Source organism: Lutra lutra, chromosome 17 (assembly GCF_902655055.1).
Source record: "Lutra lutra chromosome 17, mLutLut1.2, whole genome shotgun sequence".
Taxonomy (NCBI): domain Eukaryota; kingdom Metazoa; phylum Chordata; class Mammalia; order Carnivora; family Mustelidae; genus Lutra; species Lutra lutra.
In genome coordinates this window covers 45,884,591-45,910,661 of record NC_062294.1, presented here as the reverse complement: position 1 = coordinate 45,910,661, position 26,071 = coordinate 45,884,591, and the positions used below count along the sequence as shown (strand labels likewise).

General features: G+C 57.9%; 1 protein-coding gene and 1 long non-coding RNA gene across 5 annotated transcripts in view; one reads left to right on the top strand and one right to left on the bottom strand.

Moving 5' to 3' along the window:
* ACTN4 (actinin alpha 4) overlaps window positions 1-26,071 on the bottom strand; it is a 69,191-nt gene that overhangs the window by 9,284 nt on the left and 33,836 nt on the right. For 2 of the 4 annotated variants that reach the window (XM_047709828.1, XM_047709824.1), the window contains exons 2-11: window positions 16,872-16,986; window positions 16,499-16,618; window positions 13,466-13,552; window positions 12,324-12,411; window positions 11,482-11,560; window positions 10,197-10,278; window positions 9,346-9,431; window positions 5,131-5,223; window positions 3,103-3,333; window positions 2,520-2,667 (exon numbers count right to left, since the gene is read on the bottom strand). In XM_047709828.1, the coding sequence (XP_047565784.1) occupies window positions 2,520-2,667; window positions 3,103-3,333; window positions 5,131-5,223; window positions 9,346-9,431; window positions 10,197-10,278; window positions 11,482-11,560; window positions 12,324-12,411; window positions 13,466-13,552; window positions 16,499-16,618; window positions 16,872-16,986 (1,129 nt within the window). Of the gene's footprint in view, window positions 1-2,519; window positions 2,668-3,102; window positions 3,334-5,130; window positions 5,224-8,258; window positions 8,345-9,345; window positions 9,432-10,196; window positions 10,279-11,481; window positions 11,561-12,323; window positions 12,412-13,465; window positions 13,553-16,498; window positions 16,619-16,871; window positions 16,987-26,071 lie in introns of all 4 variants that reach the window. The other 2 variants (XM_047709826.1, XM_047709825.1) reach the window with 1 other exon arrangement.
* On the top strand, window positions 13,871-24,907 carry LOC125088627 (uncharacterized). The gene is made up of 3 exons (XR_007123741.1): window positions 13,871-14,474; window positions 19,717-20,013; window positions 24,115-24,907. It is a non-coding gene; the product is annotated as an uncharacterized LOC125088627 (long non-coding RNA).

Here is a 26,071-nt window from a genome sequence, read left to right as displayed (position 1 = left end):
GCCAGGCTAGCCCTGCAGTGGCAGCTCAGAGACCCAGCCCTCAGCTTGGCTCTGGGGCATGAGACCAACAGCTGGCTGCCTGGTGCAGCATACGCCATGGGGAGGCACGAGGCCTTTCCCCACCTGTTCCCTTGTCCGTGAAATGGGCCCCAGGCCCGCGCCTGGTCTCAGGCCTCCAGCAGCATGGGCATGGAGGGAGGCCCATCCACATCTCAGCGGCGCCGAGCATCGGGCCTGGCACGGGTGACAGGAGGTGGCAGCCTGGGAAAGAGGCTCCATGGGCCCTGCCGCCTCGGCCCTGGGGCAGGAGGCTTAACCACAAAGGCAAGCTTGCAATTCCCTTCACCAAATTGCTTTCTCCCAAGGGTGGGAACCCGAAATAGTAGGTTACCACTTCTCTGCCTCAGCAGAGTTTCAGCAAGGGAGCTGGCAAGGGGGGCATGGTGGGGGGAGTCGGGAGGAGCGGCCCGTGGCCACGGATGCCTTGGATTCAGGCCAAGGGGCGGCCGTAGTGGGGATGCAGAGGCTCGTTTCCATTTTTCCTCCCAGACAATCCAAAAAAACCCGCAGCACAGCAGCTAAATGGACCCTCGCCCCTGCGGGCGGTTGGGGGATGGTGAGGGAGGCTTGGAACAATGGTGGCTCAACCTCCTCTCTGGGCGCAGCCCTCCAGAGAAAGCAGGCTGCTGGCATGGGATTCCAGGGGTGTAGAGGGGGCCAAGAGTCTATCCTCCCGTGTTGCAAAATTGGGTGGCTTTAGGCCTTGGGAACGAGAGCGGGCAAGCCCACCTGGGGGTTCCAGGCTGCCGCTGAGGGGCAGGGCCAGATGCCAAAGTGCCTGGGGGGGTGGGGAGACAGGGGCATGTGGAGGCCACTGAACCAGTTGGGCCTCAGCTATACGCTGAGCCACCTTCTCAATGCCTGTGGGGAAGGCCAGCCCCTGTCACTCCCAGGGAAAGAACTCTGGGGGGGGGGGGGGGCATCACACCCACATCCCTCGGCCTCAGGACACACCCACCCTGGGCCCCCTGTAGCTCCAGGTAAGGGACAAGGGCTGACGACCTGGGCCCAGAGGCTGACAAGGGAAGCGCCCAGGCATGATGCCCAGAGCCCATGGAAGGACGGACACGAATGAGGACAGGAGACAGTACAGGTGTGACACACAGATGCAGTAAAATCTACTCACACCGAAGGGTCCTCTGACAGGAGGCTCCCTGGGCCTCGGCCCTGCCCCCGAAAGTACTGGGCTCAGGAAGAGCCGAATCAAGGAGTCAATCAACAAATGAAGTAAATGGCCCCCCGCCCCCACCTCCAGCACGGACACGCTGCTGCAAGGTCGAGGTGCCTGTGCCCCTGGCCCCCACAGACTCCCCAGCAGACACTTGGTCGCCTCGGCTGCATGGCCTTCCCAGCAGAGGAGGGATTAGGGTTTGGCTCTGGGCCCAGCAGCTGTTGCTGAAAACAACAGCCTGCATTAACGTGACGAGGGCATAAGCAGTCCTGTGGCTGGGAACACGGGGCAGGTGGGCCCGAGGCTGCGGGTTGCGCAGGGTGGCATGTGGGCAGGTCGTGCAGGTGCCTCTCGGTAGGTCTCAGCATCTGGCCCAGGCTGGGGCTGCCTGCCCACCAGCTAGAGGAGCCCCAGAAGCTCAGCAAGGACCTGATGGGGGACAGTGGGGTGGAGGGATGAGACATCACACTGAGCCACACAAGGAAGACTAAACTCGGCAAGGCACAGTCGGGAAGGAGGCAGCCACAAGCGGACAGGCGGGAGTCCTGGCCCATGGCTTTCGCAGGCACCGGCCCATTTCTGAAGGTTTTCAGACCCCCGGGATTTGGAATCTCAACCACAGTGTGGGTCCTGACCGAGGGCCAGGGACGTGCTGGAATTCCACACCTAGCTGCCGAGAAACAGAGGACATCACCGGCTACCATTCTGGGAGAAGCCCTGCTTCCGGGGTACCAGGCCCCTGAACAGGAGAAAGAGCTCCTGGGGTGGGCAGCTGAACTGGGGGGTGGCTCCCTGGACCTGCCTTTAAGGACTGTGCTTGGGCACACAGGCCCACCCAGCACTGGCTCTTCTGTGTGAAGTCCAAGTTCACAAAGTGTGCAGGAGTGAAAAGACAGGCAGAATATCTGAACACAGGCTTCCCAGGATGGGAGAGCCATCCCACACATCCCCAACCCCCGGCCGCCTTGGCCTAGCAGGGCCACCATCCTTAAAGAAGACACAGCAGCAAAGAGGGACAAGAATTCCCTTGTTGCTGTACTCCTGGAGGATGGCCTCGGCCCACCCAGATAGGAAGGAGCCTCAGAGGTTAGAGCAGATGGGACAGCTCAGCTCCACAGCGTTCCTCCTGCCCAGGGCTGGGTGAACCCAGGGCTGCATGACAGGCGTGTCACCAGGCAGCAGGAAAGGGGGTCTGACAAACAGACCCAACGACACGAGGGGCTGTGAGGGTATACGTGTGCGCAGGTGTGCGAGGCAGGAGCGGGCCGAGGAAACTGGGGGACCCTACCGTCGGTCCAGGCCTCGTGGATGGAGGCCTTTTGCCGGAACTTCTCTGCCAGGTGGTCGAGCCGCTCCAGCCTGCGGATCTCGTTCAGCAGCCACTCCTCATAGCCCTTCTCAGCCTGCTCCAAGTGTTGCCAGCCGTTGTTGATGTCCTATGGGGACACAAGACGACCGGAGTTGCAAGGGGGAGCTGGGCCACCCAGCAGGGTGATCCCTCCCTGAGGGACACTGATGGGAAGGCGGGCGGCGTAAATGGCCTGGGGTCACGTCTAGCCTGTGCCTGGATGGGGCCCAGCACACGGCGAGTGCATTTTTGCGTTAACTGAGTGCGTGACGATTAAGGAATGCCCCAGATGTGCTGCAGGAGCCAGGCAACCGCACAGCGGGGACCCTGTCTCTCCTGAAAAGGGGCCTCAAGCACTCGGAGATCCTGGAATCACGGCCCATGGAGGGATCCAAATGCAGACAGTGGGTGTAAAAGTCAAGTGGCGGGGGAGGAAGAACGTGCTCAAGAGTCAGCTGTACCCCCTCCTGCCCCTCAACCCCACGGGTTGGCTGGGAGCGGGCCACACACCCCGGGCGCTCACCGAGACCATCCTGCCCTCGGAGGGCATGAAGGCGGGCCGGTTGCTGAGCCGCAGCTTGGTCTGCAGCGTGTTGAAGTTGATCTCCAGTTGGCACTTCTCCTGCACCTTGGGCGGCTTGTGGACGCGCCGGTAGTCCCGGAAGTCCTCCAGCTTCTGCTGCATCTCCTGGATGGTCTTCTGCGGCACCCGGTCCTCCAGCCAGGGGATGGTACGCCGGATCCACTCCAGGAGCTGCAGGCGCACCAGAGGCCTCAGGGTGAAGGCGGCGGGGGGGGGGGGGGGGGGGGGCCGGCACTGGCCCCACTCATGAGCACGGGTTTTCCAGACCCCCTCCCCCACCGGGGATCAGCCCTGCTCCCCAGCCTGACTTCTCCGTGGTGCCCGCTCAGAGCCTAAGACTAGGAACTACAGGGATGTGTGCCCCCCTCTGAACCACTGTGCTGCTCTCTGCTTATATCCTGGGCATGCCTTGCTCCTGGGCTGCCTCCTCCTCAGACCTCAGATCGAAGCCAGGCTAGCTCAATGCACGCGCCCCTCCTGTCAGTCCCAGCACACGACCCCATGCTCGCTGAGCTCCGCACTATCCTGGAGGGACACCTCGTTGCTTCCTTGTTCCTGGGCTGTAGGCGCCCTCCAGGGAAGAGCCCACGGCATGGCAGACTCACTCTGAGGCAGTCCGCACACTGGGCACAGGGCCCGGGACAGAAACAATTTGACAGTAAAATTGGGGGGGGGTAGTGATATGTATTTATGAGCCCCTCATATGTGATAGAGTGAGGACAGGTACAAACAAGCAATTCTAGAACAATCCTTGGAGAGGAAAATCTTACTGTCCAGCATGGAGATGCTTGAAGAAGTGGTTCCCAAGTGCCAAACTGGCAAAATGAGAAAACCAAGGAAAAAGGGATCTATGTGTCTTTACTTCCTGGTGGATGGTGCCAGCCGTTCTTTCCTAGGAAGTGACGCGATTCCAAGACAGAAGCTTTTAACTTTCTCTTGGTATTGGTATTATAAAGCATGGTGGTAACAGACGGTAGCTTCTTTTAATTTTTAAAAATATTTTAAGTAATCTCTGTCCCCATGTGGAACTCGAACTCACAACCCTGAGATCAAGAGTTCCACACCTCACTAAGCCAGCCGGGTGCCTTGTTGGCCTTTTCTTTTAAAAATATCCTTAACTTGGCAAAACAAAAAGCTGGTCACCATAGGCTGGCTGTCAAATACTTTTTCAAATAGTCCTGGTTCGTGAAATTTCCAAGTCTGGGAACCATTAGTCTCGAAGAGCATTCAAACCGCGGCTCTCCAGAAGCTCCAATATATACATATATATTTTTTTAAAGTGGAAGTTCTTAAAATAAAGGAGGGAACCCAAAACTAAACACCCACGTTCCGAGGGGCCTTTCCGGGTTCAGGCTCTGGAGTGGAGCTGCCTGGGTTTGACCTCTGGCTCTCTGTTCTGCCAGCTGCGCGCCTGGTGCCTAACCCTCTGGGTCTCAGTTTCCCCACTTGGAAAAGGGGTGAGACGTGTTCCCTCCACCCGGGGCTGCTGTGCAGACAGTAGACCCTGCTCTAGAAGTGAGGTGCCGGGCCCGCCGTGACAAACCGCAGTCCTGTCACTGTGTCTGCGCAGGGGTCTCCCTCCATCCCACCGAGTCAGTCAGCCTGCAGTGAGGGCGTGGCAGGTTTTTTTAAAACCTCCCCCGATAATTCTGGAGTGGTGGGGTGTTTGGGAAACTCTGTCCTTAAGTACCTCTGTAGGAACGTGAGCTCAAGACCACAGGAGCCAGGGAGCATGGTGACAACACCGGTCTGACCCTCAGCCTTTTGTGACGCTAGCCTGGAAGGTCACACACTGGCTTGGCCACACTCCACAGTCTGTCAGCTCATGTCCTTATCTAGGAAGGGTCACTGCTGTGCCTGTCCTCCCCTCTGCAAGTGTCACATGACCTTCGCCCAAGGGTAACCAGAGGCACCCCAGTCCTCCCACTGTGGTGGGGCCACCAGGGTTGGGGTGAGTGGCAGACTTACGTCACTAGCCAGCCTCTCATAATCTTCCATGAGGTGCTCATTCTCCTGGTTGACCGCCAGCACCTTGCAGATCCGGTTGGCAGCGGTCTCAGCCTGGGACAGGAGAAGCGCCATGGTCAGGGGTGCCTAAGGGCTGGTGACCCTCCCTCCTGACAGGCTCATCCCTCAGAGCCAGCCCGTCCACAGCCCACACAGCACTCCCCAAGGAAGAAAGGAGAGAAGCACAGCTCCAGCAAGATGGCACCCTGAGTGGCTGCGTCCTGATGGGTTCTGCCTGCGTCCCCATAGCTTACTGCTAATGCACCCCCCCGCCCCGCCAAAGTTGGGCCCCTCGGCTCCCTTGGCCTGGACCCTGGAGACGCTGAAGGGAGCCAGGGAGCCCCTCCACTCTGGGGTAATGGATTAAGAGGCCCACAGAGAAGGAGGCCGAGTAGTGAGGCTGGGTGGGGTCCTCCCCTGGGCCAAGCCCTGAAGGAGTGTCCTCCTGGGTGGGAAGGTCTACAGCAGAGGCCAAGTGCCGAAGGGCTGCGGCGGAATGTGGAGATGCAGGGGCCCCCAAAGAAGTCTGAGCACAGGAAAGCACCAGTATCCCCTTTCTAATCCTCCCTTCAGAGGTGGGTGCGGATGGCTCATTGGGCAGAAGTCACCACCCAAGTGGCAGAAGGGAGCGGTGGAGACTATGACCAGCCTCTGCTCAGGACTACAGGACAACGTGCTGCCTTGTCCTGCTGGGGGGAAACGCGTGGAGTGGAGAAGGAGAGCAGGGGGTGCCACACGGGGAGCGGAAAGACCAGGTACCTTTCAGGAAGCACAGAAAGGGTCCAAGAGGAGAAGTTGAAACAGCAACAGAACAGGAACAGAAAGAGTGAGGAGGGTCTACAGAGTGGTGGGGAAGGAAAACAGAGAGGCTTGGGGATGGCTCCACACCCGCTAGCCACAGGCCCCGACGCCCAGCCTCTCCTGTCCACACGCTGCCTCCGGGACAGGTAGGGAGGTGAGTGGGAGACCAGCCAGGACTGGCGTGCGTGTACACGTGCCCACACATGCACACGCCGGGCACCACACCGCAGGCCACACGCCAACAGCCCCAGGCACTGTGCCTCAGAGATGAGGCTCACAAGGGCCTCGGCCAAGTGAGTGCCGGAAGCAGAACTAAGGTCTCAGCTTGTGGGGGGTGGGGGTGGTTCCCGTGGGGGTCAGTCCCTGACCGGATTCGGAGAGACAACGGGCAGCCCGTGCTCAGATCCACCCCAAGGGGGGAGCTGCTAGTTGGAGGGGCTGTTTCACCGCTGAATTCCTGGCACCCCGCTAGGGACTGGGGAAGTTTTAGATACTCAAAGTTGATGAATGAAGGAGCGAACAAAGGAAAGCAGCAATTGCTTAGGGACAAAAAATAAACTATCAGGAGAGAACGGGCATACTTCTCGTGAGGTCTGGAGTCTGCCCTGTGCTTACAAAGCAGAACAGATGCCAGAGAGCACTCTTCTGTGCGGCTAGCCTGAGTCTCTGAGGACACAGAGTAGCACGAATAAAAGCATCGCAGGGCTGTCTGGAGAAGTCAACACAGGCTGGGGGAAGCCGGACCGACAGAGGGAGAAGCCCGAGTGCAGCACGTCTCCTGGTGAACGGGCAGCTCCCAGTAGCCTGACCTTTTCCTCCTGTCTCCCAAGACGGGCTCAGCTCCTCAGAAACCCCCAAATGCTCTGGCCTGAGCTTTCCTGCCACTATCTGCTCCCACAAATATCTCAAGGCCTCCCAGCCCCCACCACAGCGGAGGCCAGTGTGAAGCCGGGGAGGGCAGCCTGGGCAGGAGAGGGTGACGTGGTGGGCAGTGAAGCCGGCCAGGACCTGCAGAGCGGTGAGGCCAGTGGCAAGCGTGCGGTCAGCCGGGTTGGGTCTGAGTCCGGGAATCTTCCACCGCTGCCCGCCCCCGCCCCCCACAGAACACCGCAAACACAAGTTCCAGCCACATGCTGGCTGGGTGAGGAGAGCCCATGGGGCTAGGAAGACCATGGTGGACACGGGCACACCCAGAAGGCTGCTCTGACCACCCCATCACCAGCTGAGTGCTTACGGGGCTAGGCACCATTCTATGTGAGCTCACTTCACCCTCAGGACAATCCTGAGACAGGGATGGGTAGGATCCCCGTTTTACAGTTGGGGAAACTGAAGGAAAGGGACTCATCTCAGGTTACGCTGCTAAGAGGTGACAGCAGGGACCAGGACAGATGGCCCACAGAAGGAGCTCCACAGGACCAGCAGGTGCAGCCCTGGTCCTGTGACTCTGCAAAGGGCTCCCTGCCTCTCTGAACTCTGGTTTCCTCCTGTTATAGGAAGGTAACGGCACCCCCCGTGTGCAGGACTCTCCTAGAACCTGCACATGTGGAGCTGCCACAGGACTGCCTAGCATGCAGTAAATGCTCAACTAACAAAAGCCGGTTTCTCCTCCCTGGCCCTGCCTGCTCCTAATGGGTGACATGGAATCAAGTCACCGGGAGTACATGGCTGCCCAGGACCCACGAAATGTGAGGCAGGTGGAGAGGACAAAGGCGCCCGGGCCTCCAGGCAGAGTCTCCCTGCCCAGGGGCCGCCGGGCACCTTTTCATGGGAGTGGACAGCTGCCACTGGGCTCGGACACCCCCGAGGGCACTGCTGGTATCGGCGGCGCCAGGGACGGGAGCCCAGAGAGTATGTAACCTGCTCGGACCAAGCCTTTCCTGCAGCACCCGTGAGGGGAAAAAGTCGTGAAGACAGCCAGAAAGGCCAGTGCTCCCCTGTGCGAGCACACAGCCAGGCCAGCAGGCAACTGACCAGGGCAGGGCGCAGCACAGAAAGAAGGACAGGGCAGCCGAGTGGCCAGGAAGGAGCACACGTGCTAAATGCGGCTGTACGGGGACGCCGCCCCCATCTTTACAGGCCAGGCTGTGCTCACAGAGAATACACGTGGCCTGTCGGCACCTTAGGCCCACGGTCCTGAGAAACCCTCCTGACTGGGTGCATCCTCATGCCAGTGCAGCCTGCGGGATGGCCTGGCAAGGGCTCTAACCGCAAATGGGTGGCAGGAACATAGGGACAGCGAGGACCAGGCTCCGGCCATAGCAGTGAGGGACGCTTCTGCCCCAGCTCACCTTTTGAGCCCCCGAGAAAGCGTGGTAGAAGCAGGACACGTAAGTCATGATGGCCTTCTCATCTGGCCTCAGAGTGCCTACAATATCTGCGCAGAGAGAGAGAAAGAGAGAGAGAGAGGCAGGAGAGAGTGACAGCTGCGGGGAGGGCACCGGGGCCGGGCCCGAGGCTCATGCGGGAGGAAGAGCGCTCGCTCCAGACTGGAAGCCAAACCCCGGCTCTGGCAGTGTGGGCGAGTTTCGCCGAGGTTTTGTAGAGGCCAAGGGGGAAGTCCGAATAGGTGGGTCCCTTTTCTAACCAGAGCTGGGTCTGTGACACTGGCTACTGGCTTTGGAAAGGAAGCCTTGTGCAGGGCCAGAGGGCTCAAAGGCTAACCGATCTTTCTGAAAACATCAGTGAGATCATGTCTTACGTAACCAGCTACCACCCCTAGAACAGACCGCCGAGTGGTCTCTGGGGGCCCTCTGAATTCAACTCCAGATCCCAGACTACTGTGATTCTACACATCTTGGCCCTGTTACCATCTCCAACCTCATTTTTCTCCTCTTGGCCTTTCCTTGAATAAGCCAAGCTCATTTCTGCCCCAGGACCTTTGCACCTTGCTCTACCATCTGCCTGAAAGACCATTCCTGCTGATCTTCATGTGGCAGCTCCCGCCCATCATGGCAGGTGCCTGCGCAGGTCGGCCAGCAGAAGCAGCCCCCTGCATCTGTCTCCCACATTCCCCTATCCTGCCCCACATTCTCTACTGTGCTCAATACCACATGAGACGACCTAAGCTGAGGCCACGCCTGTCACCTGTCTCCCCCACTGACATGGCAGCTGCATGAGATCAGGGATCCTGTCTGACCCAGTCCCTACTGTATGCCCCATGCCTGGAACGGAGTCTGGCCCAGACCAGAAGTGAAACAGACACTGTGAGCAAAGACTACATGGGCAGTGCCGCTTGAAGTCGGGGTTGGAGGCGGCTTCCAGTCGGAGAGAGGCCACTGCCGTCTGCAAGAGAAACGAGGTGAGCGTGGGAGGCGAGAGGCAGCAGCGGCATTGGGCAGTGGCGGCGAGGTGGGCCTGCCTGGCCCTGCCCGGTACCTTCTGCGCTCCTGAAAAGGCATGGTAGAAGCTGGACACATAGGTCATTATGGCCTTCTCGTCGGGCCGGGCCGTGTTCACGATGTCTGTAAGTGAACGACAAGGGTTAAACCGCCCAAGTAGGGGCGGGGAGGAGGGGCTTTTGCTCACTGGGCTCCAAACTCTCCCAAGGCCACAGGCATCCCAGGAGAAAGACCCTCAGAATGGATTCAGTGACCCCTGCTGACTCTAGTGGGCTTGTCCACACCCTCAGCCCCTCTATCCCCTGTGGTCTCTAGAAAGGCCAAGGCTGTGGGAACTGGATTAGAATGAGGCCACTTCCTCTCTCTGAGAATGGCCTCAAGGGGCTGCTCGACAGTCAGCCCCAGGGGCCACCAGAGGCCAGAGCCATGGGTCCTAGATGGGGGCGGCACGGCTGGGAAATGGAACAAAGCCGGAAAAGGAAAAAACAAACACTCCACTTTGATGGGCTCCGGACTCCGAGCCTAGGGCAAGCAGGGAAGGCAGCTGTCTGGGTTGTCTGCAGGAGCCAGGCCTCCCTGGCCACCTGGCCTGCCCATCCCATGAGAGGAGCAGGACTCAGGCTGGGTACTGGCAGGACACTCCTGCCCCGTTTCAAGATGTGGCCCCCAGAACCTGTCCTCTTCAAGCTCCTCCTTTCCCAGCTTCCTCATCCCTCCCTGAGCCCATCTGGTCTGCTCAGGCTGCTCCCGCTCTGGCTCCCGGGCAGGACCACGGTCCTTGGTTCGACCAGCTTCCTTCAGCCCGTCTCACTGGCACGGCCAGTTCCCTCAAGTTACCAGAGACGTGCGCAGAACAGGGTGGGGACAGAACAGAAGGGATGTGCTTACCCTCCGCATCCAACATCTTGGGGATGTCTAGATACTTCTCAGCCACTTCAAAGGCATTGTTCAGGTTGGTGACGGGATCATCCTGGGGAAAGAGGAAGAACTTGGTCAGGGGCAGGAGCAGAAGCACATGGGAACAAAGCTGGCCTGGAGGGGAGGCATTCCGGGAAGGGGCGGGACTGGAAAGGGTTCTTGAAGCAGTTCTCAGCCCCTTTTGCTGCGGTGGCGAACGGAGTTGGAGACACCCAGATGGAGTCCATTCCCACCCAAAGAAAGGCCTCTGGAAATCTTTGTGGGGCAAACTGTCAACATTTTCTCCAGAGAAAACACAGGTGTGTTTTTTCTTACACTTTCCAGCTCTCTAGACCCCAAATTAAGACCTCTGTCCTGAAAACCTGGGAAGTGGGGTCCAGACCATGCACTGGGGGGGTGATGGGGAGGGGGTAAACTGAGAGCTTCCAAGGTCCAGCCTTCCTGAAGCATCCCTTCGCACAGTCTCCCCACTGTCCATAGCATTAAAAGACCCTCCCTCATGTGCCTTAATCCGTGTCTAGCTAGAGCCCTATCCAATTACCCAGGGGAACTTGGAACAGACCAAGTGCAGGCTCGTGCCTGCAGCCCCCCAAGTTGGGAATACCGCCCCCCGTGGCTCTAGGCTGCCCCCAAATCCGGGGGTCCTTCCTCAAGTCTGGGCCAGCGCAGGTGCGTTATCCATCCCCGACTCGTTGGGCCTGACCCCCTTGCCACCCTCATTCAGCCCCAGCGCACGTGCACAGCCTTATGGACACGTTTGCTCTGGACACATTACCCTGCCTTCTCTGCTAGGGGAGCTCCTAGAGGCCAGGGCCTTGGTCTTACAGGATCCCAAGCTTTGCAGAGGCAAATCAGAAAGGACCCTACATAGGAAACACTGCCGGTGGGGATGGTCTAGAACTCCTCACCCCTCTTCTCCATTAGACAGAGAGGAAATGCTTCCAGAGGCTAAAAGGTTAAGGGAGGGGAGCTAGAAGGCACGGTTGGCCAAGCCCTAAAATAACTGTGGGCAGTTGCAATGCCCATAAAGGGAAAAGGGGACAGTCCCCAAGGGAAGCAAGGGCAGCAAGAATCAGCCATAGAGCCTGGGGTCTGGTGACAGCTGGCACAAGGCTCCCCAAGCCTGGCCATCTGAGTGCAGAATCCAGCTGTGGACACCAGCAATGGACAGGCTTGGGGGAGGCGACCCAGAATCAGGCTCAAGGTCAGACTCTGTGTAATCTCTGGCCACTGAGGGGAACAGCAAGAGACAAACCTTTCTCAGCTTGTCATACTCGATCAGCTCTGGTCTGTGCCGGTGGATCAGTGCATTGAAGGCAAGACCGTCCTTCCAGCTGGGGATGGAAAGGGAAAGGTTGAAAGGAGGGCCCTCTAACCATCATGCGAGCGCTAACAGCCCGGACACCCACAGGAAGGACTAATTCACGTTTACTAGACAGCGTGTATGGAGGACAGTGTGTCTTCACACTGGGAGATGTGGCCTGAACGCCAGGACGCACTGTCCCAAAAGCCTTCTTCCACTGCCTGGCACCTGCGGGCCTCTTCCTGTCTGGCCAGCTCCAGCTTGCTCCTCGCTGGGGCTTATCCCAGGCGCGGGGCAGGCATTCCCAACCATCTGCCTGCACCTCCGTCCCGCCTTTGTGGCCACGTCCCTGCTGATGGATGGAGAGAGCAGGGCAGAGCAGCTGCAGGCGGGTGGCCTATGGTGAAATCCTAGCTCTCACTGTCAGCACGACCCTGGGCAAGTCCCATTACTTCCTGCTCCTTGTTTCCACGTCTATAAAATGGGGTAGTGATAGCACCTGTGCTCCACAGGGTCATTGTGAGGATTAAAGGAGGGAATACATGTCAACAGACCAGCCCCTGACAGGTGACAAGTACCTTACGAGCAAGTGCTTGCCTCTGGGACAGCGTGACTGCCCTGAACGGGACAGCCTGCTACAGAGGGAGACGGCCCACCACGGGACTTCGCTTGGGCGGCCCTGACCCTTGAGGGAGAACCAGGAAAAGGGTGCACGTGGGAGGACAGATCTCCGTCTCTGGGGAGGGGGACAGCAAGGGAAGGAGACAGGCTGGGACGTGTGGCTGGGCTCTCACCTGATGTGGAAGTTCTGCACGTTGACGTTCTTATAAGGGGCCGTCTTCCGCTGGCACCACAGAAGCAGCCCTTCCTTGGCGGAGGTCTCTGAGAAACACACGAGGACGGTGAGCACCAGCTCCAAACCCGACCTTCAGGACCCAGTCCCAGGGAATGGTACTTGGGACGCGAGCACAGAGGTCAGATGGACAGCAGCACAGCCAGGGATGAGAGCTGCTCCTGCTCCAGACTCCGCAGGCCTCTGCTGGTCCCAGGCATTGGTCTGCAGAGCCAGCCCTGAGTCGTCACCTGCCCAGGGTCCTCCCAGGAAGTGGCAGCGACAAGGCCGCCTGACACTGGGCCATGTTTCTGACCACAAGGCCTATGCCTTTATCTGCCAACACAGTGCCCAATGAGCCTCGGCTGCTGGTCTCGGCCTCTCCTGAATGCAAAGACTCAGCAGGGGTTTAGGAGCACTGGGGTCTCCCAGATGCAGCGGTGGCTTCGGGGAAATGGAGTTGGGGAGCCCAGGTCATCGGTTCCCCAAGGACAGACTGGGGGTTCTGGGGGCAGGGGACACGTCCATCCCAGTCACTGCTGTGGCCTACTGCACACATCTCCTCCAAGGGCTGGCTGGGATGCCTTTTCTCATGCTGCGGCACACACAGGCATTGGGAGGGGAAGTGAAGCAGCTCCTTCCTGGCCAGCCCGGCCTGGCCCCAGGGTCTTGGGAGGCAAAGGTCAGAGGATGGGGGTGTCAAGCAGACACATGCAGAGTTCTGATGCACTAGAAAACTGCGCCAGGCCTGACTCCGTCACTAGTTTACTTTGTGATTCAGATTCCTTGACTGTAAAATGGGGTCAATTGTGCCCATTTGATGAGGATCGGGTGAGGGTCCATTGAGACGAAGACCACAGGAGCCAGAGAGTTCTGGGTGGAGAGCAGAGCTGGGCAGCTGCTGGGGCCCCCCTCACCTGCAGCTGGGCCAGCATCTCACTAACCACTCTCGCACAGGGCCAGGCCCTGGGAAGGATGCTGGGAAACAGGGCAGAACCTCAAGCAGGAAGACCGAACCCCAACATTGTAATCTAACTCTCCCCAAGCTGGGCGGAAGCAGGGAGGGGAGGAAAGGCTGTACTCTGCTAGCATGCAGGCTCTCACCTTCCACAGAGATGTCCTGGATGGCGAACCTGAGGATGATGGTCCAGATCATTCCCAGAGTCATCTTTGCATTGCCGTCCACAATCTCTGCATGCAGGGAAGGAGGACAAGGGTGAGAAGTTGTTAAAAGTGGAGGGGACCCCTCCTGGCTCTGTGCAGAGATGAGCTCTGATTGTCCCACGGGAGCCACCCAGGCCTGTCCACCACCTACACTGGGAGATGTGGCCTGAACGCCAGGACGCACTGTCCCAAAAGCCTTCTTCCACTGCCTGGCACCTGCGGGCCTCTTCCTGTCTGGCCAGCTCCAGCTTGCTCCTCGCTGGGGCTTATCCCAGGCGCGGGGCAGGCATTCCCAACCATCTGCCTGCACCTCCCTCCCGCCTTTGTGGCCACGTCCCCGCTGGTGGGTGCACGCTGCACTCCTGTCTGCTGGCCATCTGCTATGTCCTTCCACCCGTCCGGGCCACTGTGGTCCCCCGAGCTGGACACACTGTTGCCCCTCCGTGCCCCATGCAACCCAACCCCCACAGCAGCCAGGCGCTTGCCTGAAGAGCTACATTGGATTGTGCCGCTCACCTGCTCACAGCCCCACCACACCTAAACGAAGCCCACGCCCCCCAGTCCTCCTCACGAGCCCTGCAGGACCTGCCCACCTTGGCACACTCTGGCTGGGTCCTTCTGGCAAGCAGGTTTGTCCTTGCTGGAAGGACCTCACACCTTCTGTCTGCCCATGAGTATGCCCCTTGACCCTTTCCTCAGACGGCCATCATTCCCATCCTATAAGCCTCTGCCGGCACCTCTCCGAGGTGGCTTCCCCGGGCACAGATCTGCAGGCGCCCACCCGGGGCCTCTCCCCTCGCACACTGACCACCATTTGTAACCACGTGTCTGTTGTTTACTTGCTCGCGGCCAGCCTTCGTGAGCACTGCCCTATCCGGGGACCCGGAACCTGCCCTTGAGGAAGCTACAATGCTGCAGGACGGGGACAGCGGTGACACAGGCGCAGCTGGTAAGCATGTGGTTCCTTAACTAACTGAAACCCACGACTGTCTCCAACTCCCTGGAGTGAGAGGTAAGGGCCTGCACCACACGCGTCAGCTTCGGGGGCTTAGAGAGCAGTCCTCTCTGCAACACTCAGGGCGCCATATGTCCTGCCCTGGGTCAGAGAAGTGAGGGCGACCGGCCTCATCCCTGAGTCTGCTGGCCAGATGGGCGACGGCAGTCCTCTGAATGCCTCCGCACCCCACAAGCCCCCCAGGATCTCAGCGCAGCAGGTGCAGGGAGAGACCCAACCCGCTGGCCCTGGAGAACAGAAAGCTCTAGGATGGGCTGGATCTGGAGGAGGCAGAGCGCTCATGCAGAGAAGGGGGGATGGGGGGGCCAAGGTGGTGGGTCATGAGCCACCATGGAGACGTTCCCCACAGCCAAGCCTCGGGCTGAAGACAGAGGGCTGAGCTTTCGGCTTCAGAGTGTCAGGGTAAGGAAACGTGCATGGCCGGCTGGCTGGAGGCAGGGGAAGGACAGTGTCTGTAGGGCCCTTTCCCAGGGCTAAGAAGGCCAGACCCGGAAACCAGGCTGAGTCCTCCCAGCGCAGGGCAAGGGCAGCCATCCAGTCAGGAAATCTATACCGCGTTCCTCCCAAGTGCCGGGCACGTCAGGGCAGGGGCCGGCCACAGTCTGCAGAGGAGGCCGTGGCTCCCTTAGCTGGCCGGCTGCACAAGGAAGCTGGTCCTGGAGGGCTTAGGGAGATCCCGTGAGGGAGGGGAGACACCTTCCCTCATGTCACTTGCTCCAGCTGCTTCTCGGACCCATAGCTGTGCCCCAGGGAAGCTATGTTTCCACTGCAGCCTGGACCGCGTGTCAGGCAGGGTGATGGGGGCGGGGTGGGCGCCAGGCTCTCAGGTACTCTGGAGCCCTCGGGGCGCCTCCTGCGGGCTGCCTTTCAGCTTTGCCCCGGGGCCCAGCGGTCACAGGGACTGCGAGTGAACCAAGCTGGGCACAAACAGACATTTTTAGATAGAGTTTTTCTTCAAATGATGAGTGCCACCGGGTCTGTCCTCTCAGCCCTTCTGTATTTACAGGCTAGCATTTGAGCAAAACACATGCAGCTGTGAGAAGCAGAAGGCTGGCTTGGAGCCGGGGTGAAAGATCCATGTAAGGACAGAAAATCAGAGGGCCCAACTGATTTGGGGGGTTTTGATTTTTTTTTTTAAACAAACACCAACCACCTCAACCATGGCATGTGACGCCTGGCACCCCTCCCGGAGAGGTCCCGGGCGGGGGCAGAGCCTTGGAACTCAGTACACACACTCTGGCCTAGAGTCTTGGCCAAACTTTCAGAGCCCTGTCATTACTGGCAATTAGTTTTCTTTGTTTTTCTAAAAGCTGGGACAACATGGATGTCAGGGTGTAGGAAATCCTGCTCTAATGAGCGGAACTGTGAGCGGGAGCTGATGGGGACCTTCTGGGCTCCATCAGGCCTCGCCTCGTCTCCAAAAGGGCCTGTGAGTTCAAGACGGGCTGGCTGTGGGAGGGACAGCATGTTGTTAGTGACCTCTGGACTTGCACCCCAGCCCAGAGCCCCGACACTGGGCCTCAAATGTCCTTCTCTTCTCTGCATTCCCTCCTGTCCACAGATACCAGGCAGGGCCAAAGGACAAAGGTGCTCGAGGCACAGACAGATGCCAGGTCACATGTCTGTTGGTGTCTCTCAGGCCCAGCACAAGGAGGGCGAGTGAGGGTATCCAGGGTCTAAGTCAAAGCCACTCCTCCCCTGCAGAAGGGGCCTGCCCTACATGCCCGAGGACGCCAGATTCCTGAATCCCAGATGGATTGTTCTGCAGGTGGAGGGGGTGGGGGAAGTCGTGGGCTCAGTGATCCCACTGAGAGGGCAGGCACTGTGGTTACTGCTGGATATATTACTGGGGCTTTACACACCCCCAAGTGCTCTGTCACCCAAACAAGTCTGTTCAGAACAGAGCTCCGGCCTCAGAGCCTACGGGCCAAGAACCGACCTGCCCTCATCAAGCTCACCTTCTGCCCCGATGGAGACCAGCTTGACCCCTTTGCTGGCGATGAAGTCCAGGGCTTTGTTCACATTGTTGATTTTGTGCACTCTCATCTTGCCCCGCTCTGGCTTAGGTAACCGCTCTCCTGAGAGCCACACACCGAGAGAGGGGGAAGAAAGGGAAGCTTTAGTGACCCTACTACTCTCCAGAGCCCGCCGACATGGTGCTCTGCCCCCTCCCCGCCCCATCCCAGGCCAGTGCCCAGACATGCTGCCATCACTCAGGCCTCATGATCCTCCTAGCAGGCACGGGACAGCCAGGGTAGTCTGTGTCCCCAGGACCTGCGACAGCACACCTGTTCCAGGTCTGGGTTGTCCTGTGGTGGAAAGGGAACTCACCTGAAATGACCTCCAGAAGGAGCATAAGCTTGAGCCCGTCTCGAAAGTCCTCGTCGATGTTCTCGATCTGCGTGCCGGCCTTCCGCAAGTGGGAGTTGCACCAGGCTGTGAACGTCTGGGAAGCCAAGACAGAGAGGCATAGAGGGTCCGTGAGGGTGTTGGGGCTTTCTAGCAAAAGGACTAGGCCACAGCCCTGACATGGGACCACAGTGGCCACCATATGAAGACCACAATGTGGCCTTCGTATGCACTATTTCTGTGTCTTTAAGTGACCTGGGCAAGTTGATCTGGGGAAACTGAAGCTCGGGGTAGTTAACAGACCCACTGTGTTATCAGCGAGGGAGTAAGTGGCAGATTCTCTGAGCCCCGTGCAAGCCTAATTTGTTTTCCTGCAAGCCAGACACCCTCTATTCCCTAGGGAACATTCCACTTCCCACTCTTCCAAACCTTAAGGGGGCTTAACGAAGCTGGAAGTCAAGAGGGAGGCAGGCAGCCACTGTCCACCTGGGTTAGGAAGCCGTCTCTTAAGAAGTTTCTGTGAAACACAGGGCATGCGGATGCTGAAGGTGACAGGACGCTTTCAGACAGAGAGGGCCACAAACAAGAACCCCAAATCCCCACAGAGTATCTCCCACAGGGCCCCCGTCACTTAGCCTGCTGCCAGTTCGGCATGTCACCAGACATCAGCCCCCAGAAAGCACGTCACAGCACTTAAAGATGGACATGTCCAGACACCTTCTGGGGCAACTGAGCCTCCCACAACAGGGTCTGGGAACAATGCCACGCTTCTGTTTCTCACGGAGCCCCCATGCCCCGCCCTGCCCCCTCCCTCTGCACAGGCCAGGGTAGAGGTGGGCAGAGGGCCAGGAGCGCACAGAGCACACTCCAGGCCCAGGCCCAGGCAGAGGCCATGTGGGGGGGCCAGGGGCTTCCAGGGAACCTCTGGCGGAGCACCATGTGTTTTGACAACTGTCACCACTCCTGCTCATTCAGAGACTCCACACAAGGCCCCTCTCAGACCAAGAAGCCGCCTAATTAACACACTGCACGACAGTGAGGATGGGCACGCAGTTTCCTTCCAAACCCACGCCGGAACGGTGGGTGACTGTGGGTGGGCCAGCGCCCCCGAGCCCACCCTGTGTGGAATTCTCCCTTCAGCTAAGGGTGCCCGGGCCTTGCTTCTATCTCTCCTGAGCAGGCAGATCCCCGCAAATCAGCCTGAAGTGCAGCTCCTTGGAGACACCCACAGCGACTTGCTTGGCCCGACTGGATTCTGACTCGGATGTGCCCTCCTCTGTGCAGACCTCATCAAGGCACCTTTCTCTCTGGGCTCTCACTCCAGGGCTGTCCTCTGCCTCCCTACATACTCAAGCTCTGGCCACCAAGCAGGTGCTCACTGAGAACACAGGAATGTGCCTTCCCACCCCATTTCCCAGCCCCCACCCACGCAACTCTCAATTCAGACAAACGAGGGCTAGGCTGCTGCTTCCGCTGCCCAAGTGGACACACCATCCGACCTCCGTAATGCGTGCCTCCCCATCTGTAACGTGGCAATGAGGATGACACACAAGTAATGGTCAGTGTGAGGGTTTGCGGTGGTGATGCCCAGAGAACACATGGCAGGTGCTCAATAAACAGCAGGTCCTTGGTCATCGAGGGGCGTCCCCACATCTCCTCCTTTCATGAAATCCAGCCACCTCTCCCACTGAGTGCCTCCTCCGTCCCCGCCTGCCCTGGCCGCCACACAGCCCTGGGCAGCTCTCAGCCATGTTCTCCAGTCATTCTGGGTCCTACTGGATGCTGCCTGCACGTGCGCAAGCTCTGAGAAGGGCAGCGGACGTCTCACATCCCCTGTGCCATTATAATGCCTAAGCCACGCACGGCCGTGGTGGTGGCAGCAGGCTAGGCTGGGGCAGGAGGGGACCGGGAATGCTTGTCTTCTGCTTGTGCATGTTCCAAAAGATGCTGGTGAGTGGCAAAGCAACCAATCTCATCCCGAGGCTAAGGACCTAGGAGGGGGATTCCCAGAGGCTGACCCCCCCCCCCACCCCAGGGCTGTGGTGCTGCCAGGGCCAACATCTAGGCCCCTGGTCTGCAGGCAGGGCCAGGAAGACATCTAAACGGCAGCTGTCATCAACCTGGCCTGCCTGGGTTACGCCCATGCGCTCTCAAAGGGCACAGGTCTGGGTTCGAACGCCAGCTCCCTAACCTACTTACACCTGTTTCCTTCCCTGTCGGATGGACTTATCAGAACCTACCTCATGCAGCTGCTGTGGGATTAAATGGGGGAGATGCTTTAAAGCCCCCAGTACAGTGCCTGGCATAAAGCAGACAGACGCCAGGTGAACTGGCCGCTTCCCTCTCTGCAAAGGCCCTCCCCCCTGCCCCAGGGTCTGGAGTGGAAATGGAAGAGCAGGAGGCCCTCCTCCCTGGAGGCTGTGGGCAAATCTCGCCTCTCAGGTTCAGGCTATTCATCCTCACGAGGTCATTGCACGAACCGCCCTCCAAACATGCCCAGCAACCTGTGCCCAGCTCCTCTGGGGAAGCACACAAGAGCGCTGGGGCTTGGGGCTCGCACAGACCCGGGCCAAAATCTTGCCTCTGCCAATGAGGCAAGCTGCCAGCAGGCAAACCCTGGGTGGGCGGTGAGCCTCGGATTCTTCCGTGGTGAAACAGGTACAGTGACCTCGCCTCTTAAATGAAGATTAAACAAAATAATACAAGTAAATCACTTAGGACTGGGCCTGGGACAGATGAAGTAAGCACTTAGTGTTACACATATGTCAAAGAAAGATCTATCTTCAAATAAATGGTAACTAGGCACCATGCGCTTCTGTCTCCCTAGCTGCAAGCAGGCACAGTCCTAAGCAGAACAGAGCAGGTGCCGGGAGAATCTGCACTTGCCCGTCCAGGTGGTGAGAAGGAAGGACTCGCTCCCCGACATGCCGCAGACAGAACAAAACCCCCGCCGACAGGCCTCCCGCCTTCCCTCTCCATGCCCTGCTTGGCTCCGTTTCCTCCTAGAAGATGAGGGGCACGTACTGACACCAGAGAGGCTCACGGACGGAGACAACAGGACCTCAGAAGGCCATCCAGAGGGAACAAGTCCACCCCAGATGGCCACCTCTTCACACACTGACCGGTGAGTAGGAGCTGGAATTTGGATGGGGCATTAAAAATTCAGGTTTTTTTCCTAGCTGGTTATGAGAATAACTCTCTACTTATACACTTCCTCTCCCTACCCAGTTTAGACTAAGATGTGTGGGGTGGATAGTGTTGGGGGGGTGGTTTCAACAGATAGAGGCCTTGGGCGCCCACCACACCGCCCTCTGCAATGCACGGTTCTCAGAGCAGGAGCCTCAGAGCCCAAACGCCGACAGGTCCCAACGCCCCTCGACGCCCCAGGCCCATGAGGCTGGAACACGCCCGTTCCCTCAACAAGCATTTGCTGGGAGTCGACCCTGGGCCAGGTCCTGGGCCGAGTACCCAGGCGTGAGCAACCGCGGACATAGCCTGCAAACTCACGGCGCACCCGGTCCGAACAGGGAGAGGGTCTCGTGAATCAAGCAGTGACTCAACTACAGAAGCAACACCAGCAGGGGAAGTGGTGAGAGTTACAACGGGAGCGGACACTTCCAATGAGCTCACGATGTACTGGGCACCGTGTCACGTACTAACTTCTCTCATCTTCACAACTACCTGTGGGATAGCTGCCACCATTGCCCCATTTTACAGATGAGGAAATCGAGGGTCTGGGAGGTTATCATGACTTGACCACCAACAGTCATGACCTAGAAAGTTATTGAGCTGGGCCAGGTGCTCTGAGCTTCAGAGGCCCCACTCTGAGGTGTCAGGCCTGTGCCCTCTCTCCGCTGCCCCCAGAAAGGGAGCTAAAGAGTGTTCAACATCCTAGCTCCTGACCTAGTGGTAAGAACAGACACAGGGAAGAGGGGATTCTAGACTCTGATACACCTGAGAAAGAGTTAAGACAAAAATAATGAAGGAATCTTTTCCAGATAATAGGAACAGCATGTGCAAAGGCCCTCCGGCAGGTTTGAGGGCAAAGAAGGGAGTGAGGCAGAGCACGCTGGCCCAGGAGGCCAGCAGGGGCTACTCAAAGGGCCTGGGGAAGGTCATACTGGCGCCGGCTGTGTGAGGGCAGAGCTGAAGGGGGCGAGGGTTGATGCGTGAGGACCAGGAAGAAGAGAGTAAAGAGCCTCTGAGAGAGACTTACAGGAGGAAGGCGGACGAGTCATGGAGGTGGATGGAGATACTGACTGTCATGACTGAGAAAGGCAAGCTCAAGGCTTCCATTTTGTTGGGGAGTGGGGGTGTCCAGAGCTACCGGCAGGCACTCTGTGGGAGGAAGAAAACGCAAAAGGCAACGAGCTCAGCTGGGTTTTACTATTAAGGCCATTTTCAGGGTAAGCACGGACTCTGAAGAGCATCCATGACCCCTTCCACTCAGTGCCTTCTCCAGGTCAACAAATCCCACCTTGGAACCCCTACTGGGCTCTGGGCAGGGGAGAAGCGAAGCAGACAGTTTACATTCTGGTGGAGGGGGGTGGGCAAATTATCGGAAATTACGCAAGAACCGCTCATTACTAGTTCTCACTATGTCTACAGAGTAACTCTTTAAAACCTCCAACCTCATGATCGTGTAAATTATCATCTCCAGTTTACAGATAAGGAAACTGAGGCAGGCAGAGGTGCAATGACCTGCCCGAGGTCACAGAGCTTGTCCACACAAACTCAGGGTAGACCCTCACCCACTAAGTCTGAGTGGGATGCTTGGTACCAGCCTGGCAAAGCAGGGCCAGCAGAATGGGGTCAAGAAGGTGCCCCGCCCCAGCCCCGCCCCGGAGCTGGAGGGGAACTCAGAGAGTGAGGCAGGCAGAGCTGTGTCTCCACAAGCTTGCCTGCTTCCTAAAGGGCCGCCTGGACCCAGCACAAGGCAGGCGAAACAACGTTGAGGCTGGCCCTGTTGCTCCCGGCCTGTCCTTGCCATTCTGAGAAGGGAGCCTGCGCCCAGCCCTTGACCTATCTAGGGAGGAAGGAAGGATGTGGACTTGTCTTTGAGAGCACACGTGAAAAAAACCACAGAGAAGAGGCTTAGAACTTGCCTCTGCACACGGGCAGCCTGTTCAAGATTCTTCTCGGGTTGTCAAAATAGCACAGGGTGCAAGTGGGGGAGAGGAAGGGGTGGAAGGAGAGAGAAAGCCGGCCTGTTGGTTCCTCTGGGATCCAGTCACCACTCCCAGGGCTGTGGTGCACCAGGGAAGCAGGCGGGCTTCAGAGGGGCCACTGGGCTGTTTCTGCTTTGTCACTCCGTGTGTGGGGGCAGGGGGAGAGAGGAGGGCTAGCATGCAGGTCATAAAGTCCTTCCTGTGTCACAAGGACCCCTCCCAGTGGCCAGGATGTGGGGAGGCTGGGTGAATGAATGATGGATATTGTTCGGGAGATGACCTAAGCAGCCAGGAATGTGGCAGGGGGGGGTGTGGGAGCTTTAATGAGCCATTCATTGATGACTCCCTCCCCCAACCCAAAGAGGTAAACCCTCTCTACTCTGGGGTAGTCAGTGAATAAGAACCAAACGTGAAAACACAGGGCAACCAAGTGGTGTTCCAGTGGGCACAGTGATAGTGAGTGCAAGAAAGGGTCCTGGTAGGATGCTGCGGCCCCAGCTGGAAAAACTTTCCTTCCCTCTTTTTCTCAACGACTTCCTGTTACAAAACATGGCCGTGGCACTGAAGGGGGTGGTGTGGAGGGAAATGTCAGTTAGAAGCTGGAATTCCACTAAACCCAGAATAAAGAGAAGCCTCTTGCAAAGTCAGTCTGGGCCTAGAAACAGGCTCAGCCAAGTCCCCTGGCCGGGGCAAGCACGCTGGCTTTGATGATGGGCCCTCGTTAGGAGGTCTCCCAGACCAGCGTGGAAAGCTGCGTGTTCCTACTCACAGCAGCTCACATGTGGATTCCACTGACTCCACGCCTCACAGAATTTTAGGGCCAACTCTGCTGCCTCATGCTGCACCCACTGCCTTTCACTGTGGACCCTCCCCACCCCATGAGTAGGACATCACAGGCCAAGAGCCTGACCCCCAAGGACCAGATGCATCTTTTCCCCAGGTCCAGGCCTGACCTGAGTGGGTCACACCAAACTCCCCCAGGGTACACGGAGGCAAGACAGGGCTCCCCGTGGTGCTGGGAGTTTTCAAACCTCATCTCTGCAATACCGTGTTGGGTCTGCTGCTCCGCTGGGACACCGGCTGCCTTGAGGGAGGGGGCGCCGTCCCACCTCCTGAACTCCCACCTTCCCTGCTGTGGCCTCTGATGCTGCCCATGGTTCCTGCTTCCACGGGTCCTCAGGAAGGGTGTCTGGGGCTTGGACACAAGGGAGGGACAGCTATTTATCCCAAGGACAGGCATCCACCGTTCTTATCGCCCATCTGCCTGGCTACTGCCACGCTCCAGACGAGCCCTGGCCCCAATGGGGCATCTTTTCAGGTCCTGAAAGCAGAAACTGCTCCCCTGACCCCAGGGTTCCATCACCAACTATAAAGGCCCTTTCAGGCCCCGCCGGCTCAGCCTACTGGAATCTGGTCGCCAGTGGCCCAGGCGAGAAGGCGATCACCCCAGCAACAGCCTCAGGGACCATCCAGGGAGTCTGTGAGCCTCTGGAACAGACCCACTGCCTTTAGCAGAGCCGAAGGGGAGAGAAACTAGGGAGCGGGCTGAGAACAGAGAACGAACTGGCCGCCAGGTCACGGATGCAGCCCCACCAGCACGGGAAATCGAGGCGGGCGGTTTGCAGCATGGGGGACACAATGAGCTGCCCTCCCAGAACCCAAATGCACAGCTAGCCAAGGGCAGAGTGGGCCTGCTGCGTGTCCTGCCCCATGACGACATAACCTAATTTGAAAGCAATTACAGGGAAATATGGAATGCTTCTTATGTCCTGGCCTGACGTTGCCTTATTCGGAGTTTTCTCAGCCTACATGAAAAAAGCTCTGACTTTCCAGCCGGAGGAGAGGTATAAATACTGGAGAACAGAGCTGTGAGCATTCCAAAGGTCCTGCGTGTCCACGCAGACCAGCTCTCCCCAATACCCCCTCCCTGGGAGCCACCGTTCCCGCCTTGGCCAGTCCCCCCCGGGAAGCACGTTCGTTGCTGCAAGAGACTGACTTTGCAGTATCGTCCCCACCTCGTGAGCACTGGTCTCTAACTTTCCTGTCACTCCTCACAGGGCTGGCTATCTCTCATCATTCAGGACTTCCCTCAGATGACATCACCCCAGGTCTTCCCTGACCTTGACATCTGCACCTTGCAGTCACTTTACTGTTATTTCGTATTCGTTGTACTTGTTACTCTCAGAAATGATGTCGCCCATCCATTACCAGTCCCCCTCCCGAGTATACTGTCGTCTCCACGAGTCTGGTCTGCTGCAGGACTCCACGGCCTTTGCACAGCTGGTGCTCAGTAAACCCCAGAATGAGCAGAATGGTCTGGGGGCTTCTCATGACCAGTCACTGATGACTTCATGGTTTCTGATCTCATTTTATACTGGTGAGAGTCCCCAGTTAGGGATAAAACCGCTTACTTTCAACAGTTCACAGAAATAAATCCCAGAGCTATAGACACTCCTAAAGCCAGCCAGGGAAGACACTGTTTTTGGCTTGCTGCTCTGATGGAAGGGGACAGGAGCCCTCGGGAGCTCCCCTGGTGCACTCAGGCCATCAAGGCTCCTGGGCTCCCGTGTGCGAGGGTGGGGCCTGGATGGTGGGGTGGGGGGCAGTGGACGGAGAGGACAAAGTGACACAGTGGGGAGCAGGGGCTCTCGTATCTCACGCCTGGCTTCAAATGCTCACCTCACCACTTACTGTGTGTGTGTGTGTGGCCTGAGAAAACAAGTGTCACCTCTCCCAGCTTCCGCTTCCTCCTTTGTAAAATTAGGATAACAGGCATGGTGTGAGCGTTCAACAGGGCGATGCCCACACAGCCTGCGGAGAGTGAGCGATCTGGGCTGTTCTATTCATTACTGCAGCCTTCCTGTTCCCAAAGGTGCCTCCCGCAGTATCAGCACCACAGCTGGGGAAGCCAGACACCACCCCCGCCAGGATCCACCACGCTGCTGGCCATACCCCGGGGCTGACACAGTGCAATATCCCCAAACTCCACTTGTCTTTGCCTCACACCAAATGAGTAAAGGAACGTAAGGACCAGACCCGCTTCTTCATGCTGCCAGAGACCCTTTAAGCCCAGAGATCCTGGACCCTGCCTGTACATTAGAATTACCCTTGAGCTCTTCTGGTTTTTCCTTTCAATTTTTAAGATAATAAATACTGTTTTACGCCACTAAGCTTTGAGGCAACTTGCTAGCCAGCAGTAGAGGCCCTAATGCAACATGGAGGCAGAGATGCTGGATCACGGGCGGGCATGTGTTTTTTTGAATCAGGTGCAGGTTGGAGAACCCATTCTTTTTTGTTGTTATAATTCCCATACCATAGAACTCACCCTTTTAAAGCATAAAAATTGGTGAGTTTTAGTTGATTCATGAGGCTGTACAGTTATCACCGCTATCTAACCCCAGAACACTTGCATCCTGATGAGCACGCCCGCCCCCGGCTCCTGGCAACCACTAGTCTACTGTCTCCGTGCATCTGCCTTTCCAGGGACATTTCCTATCAATGGAATCACACAGTATGTGACTTCGGTCTGGCTTCTTTCACTCAGTGTGTGCTCAAGGTTCACCTGCATGGTGGCAGGTGCGCTACGTTACTTCCCGAGTACGCTTCCAGCGCATGCATGTAGCATGTTTTGTTTATTCATTCCTTCGCAAGCCGATGGACGTCTGGCGCATTCCCACCTGTGCTATGGTGAATGAGGCTGCTACGGACATTCACGTGCAAGTTTTTGCGTGGATGTGTGTTTCCAGTTCCCCTGGGTGTACACCTAAAGGTGTAAGCGCTGGTGTGTACGGCAACTCTCTGTTCAATCATCGGAGAACTACCAGACGGTCTTCCAAAGAGGCTTCGCCACTTTACATTCCCATCAGCCACAGAGGAGGGCTCCAACTTCTCCACGTCCTGGCCAACACTCACTATCGGACTTTTCTGATTACAGTCATCCTGGCGCGGTGTCTCACTGTGGTTTTAACCTGCATTTCCCACATGACTGATAATACTGGGCATCTTTTCATGCAC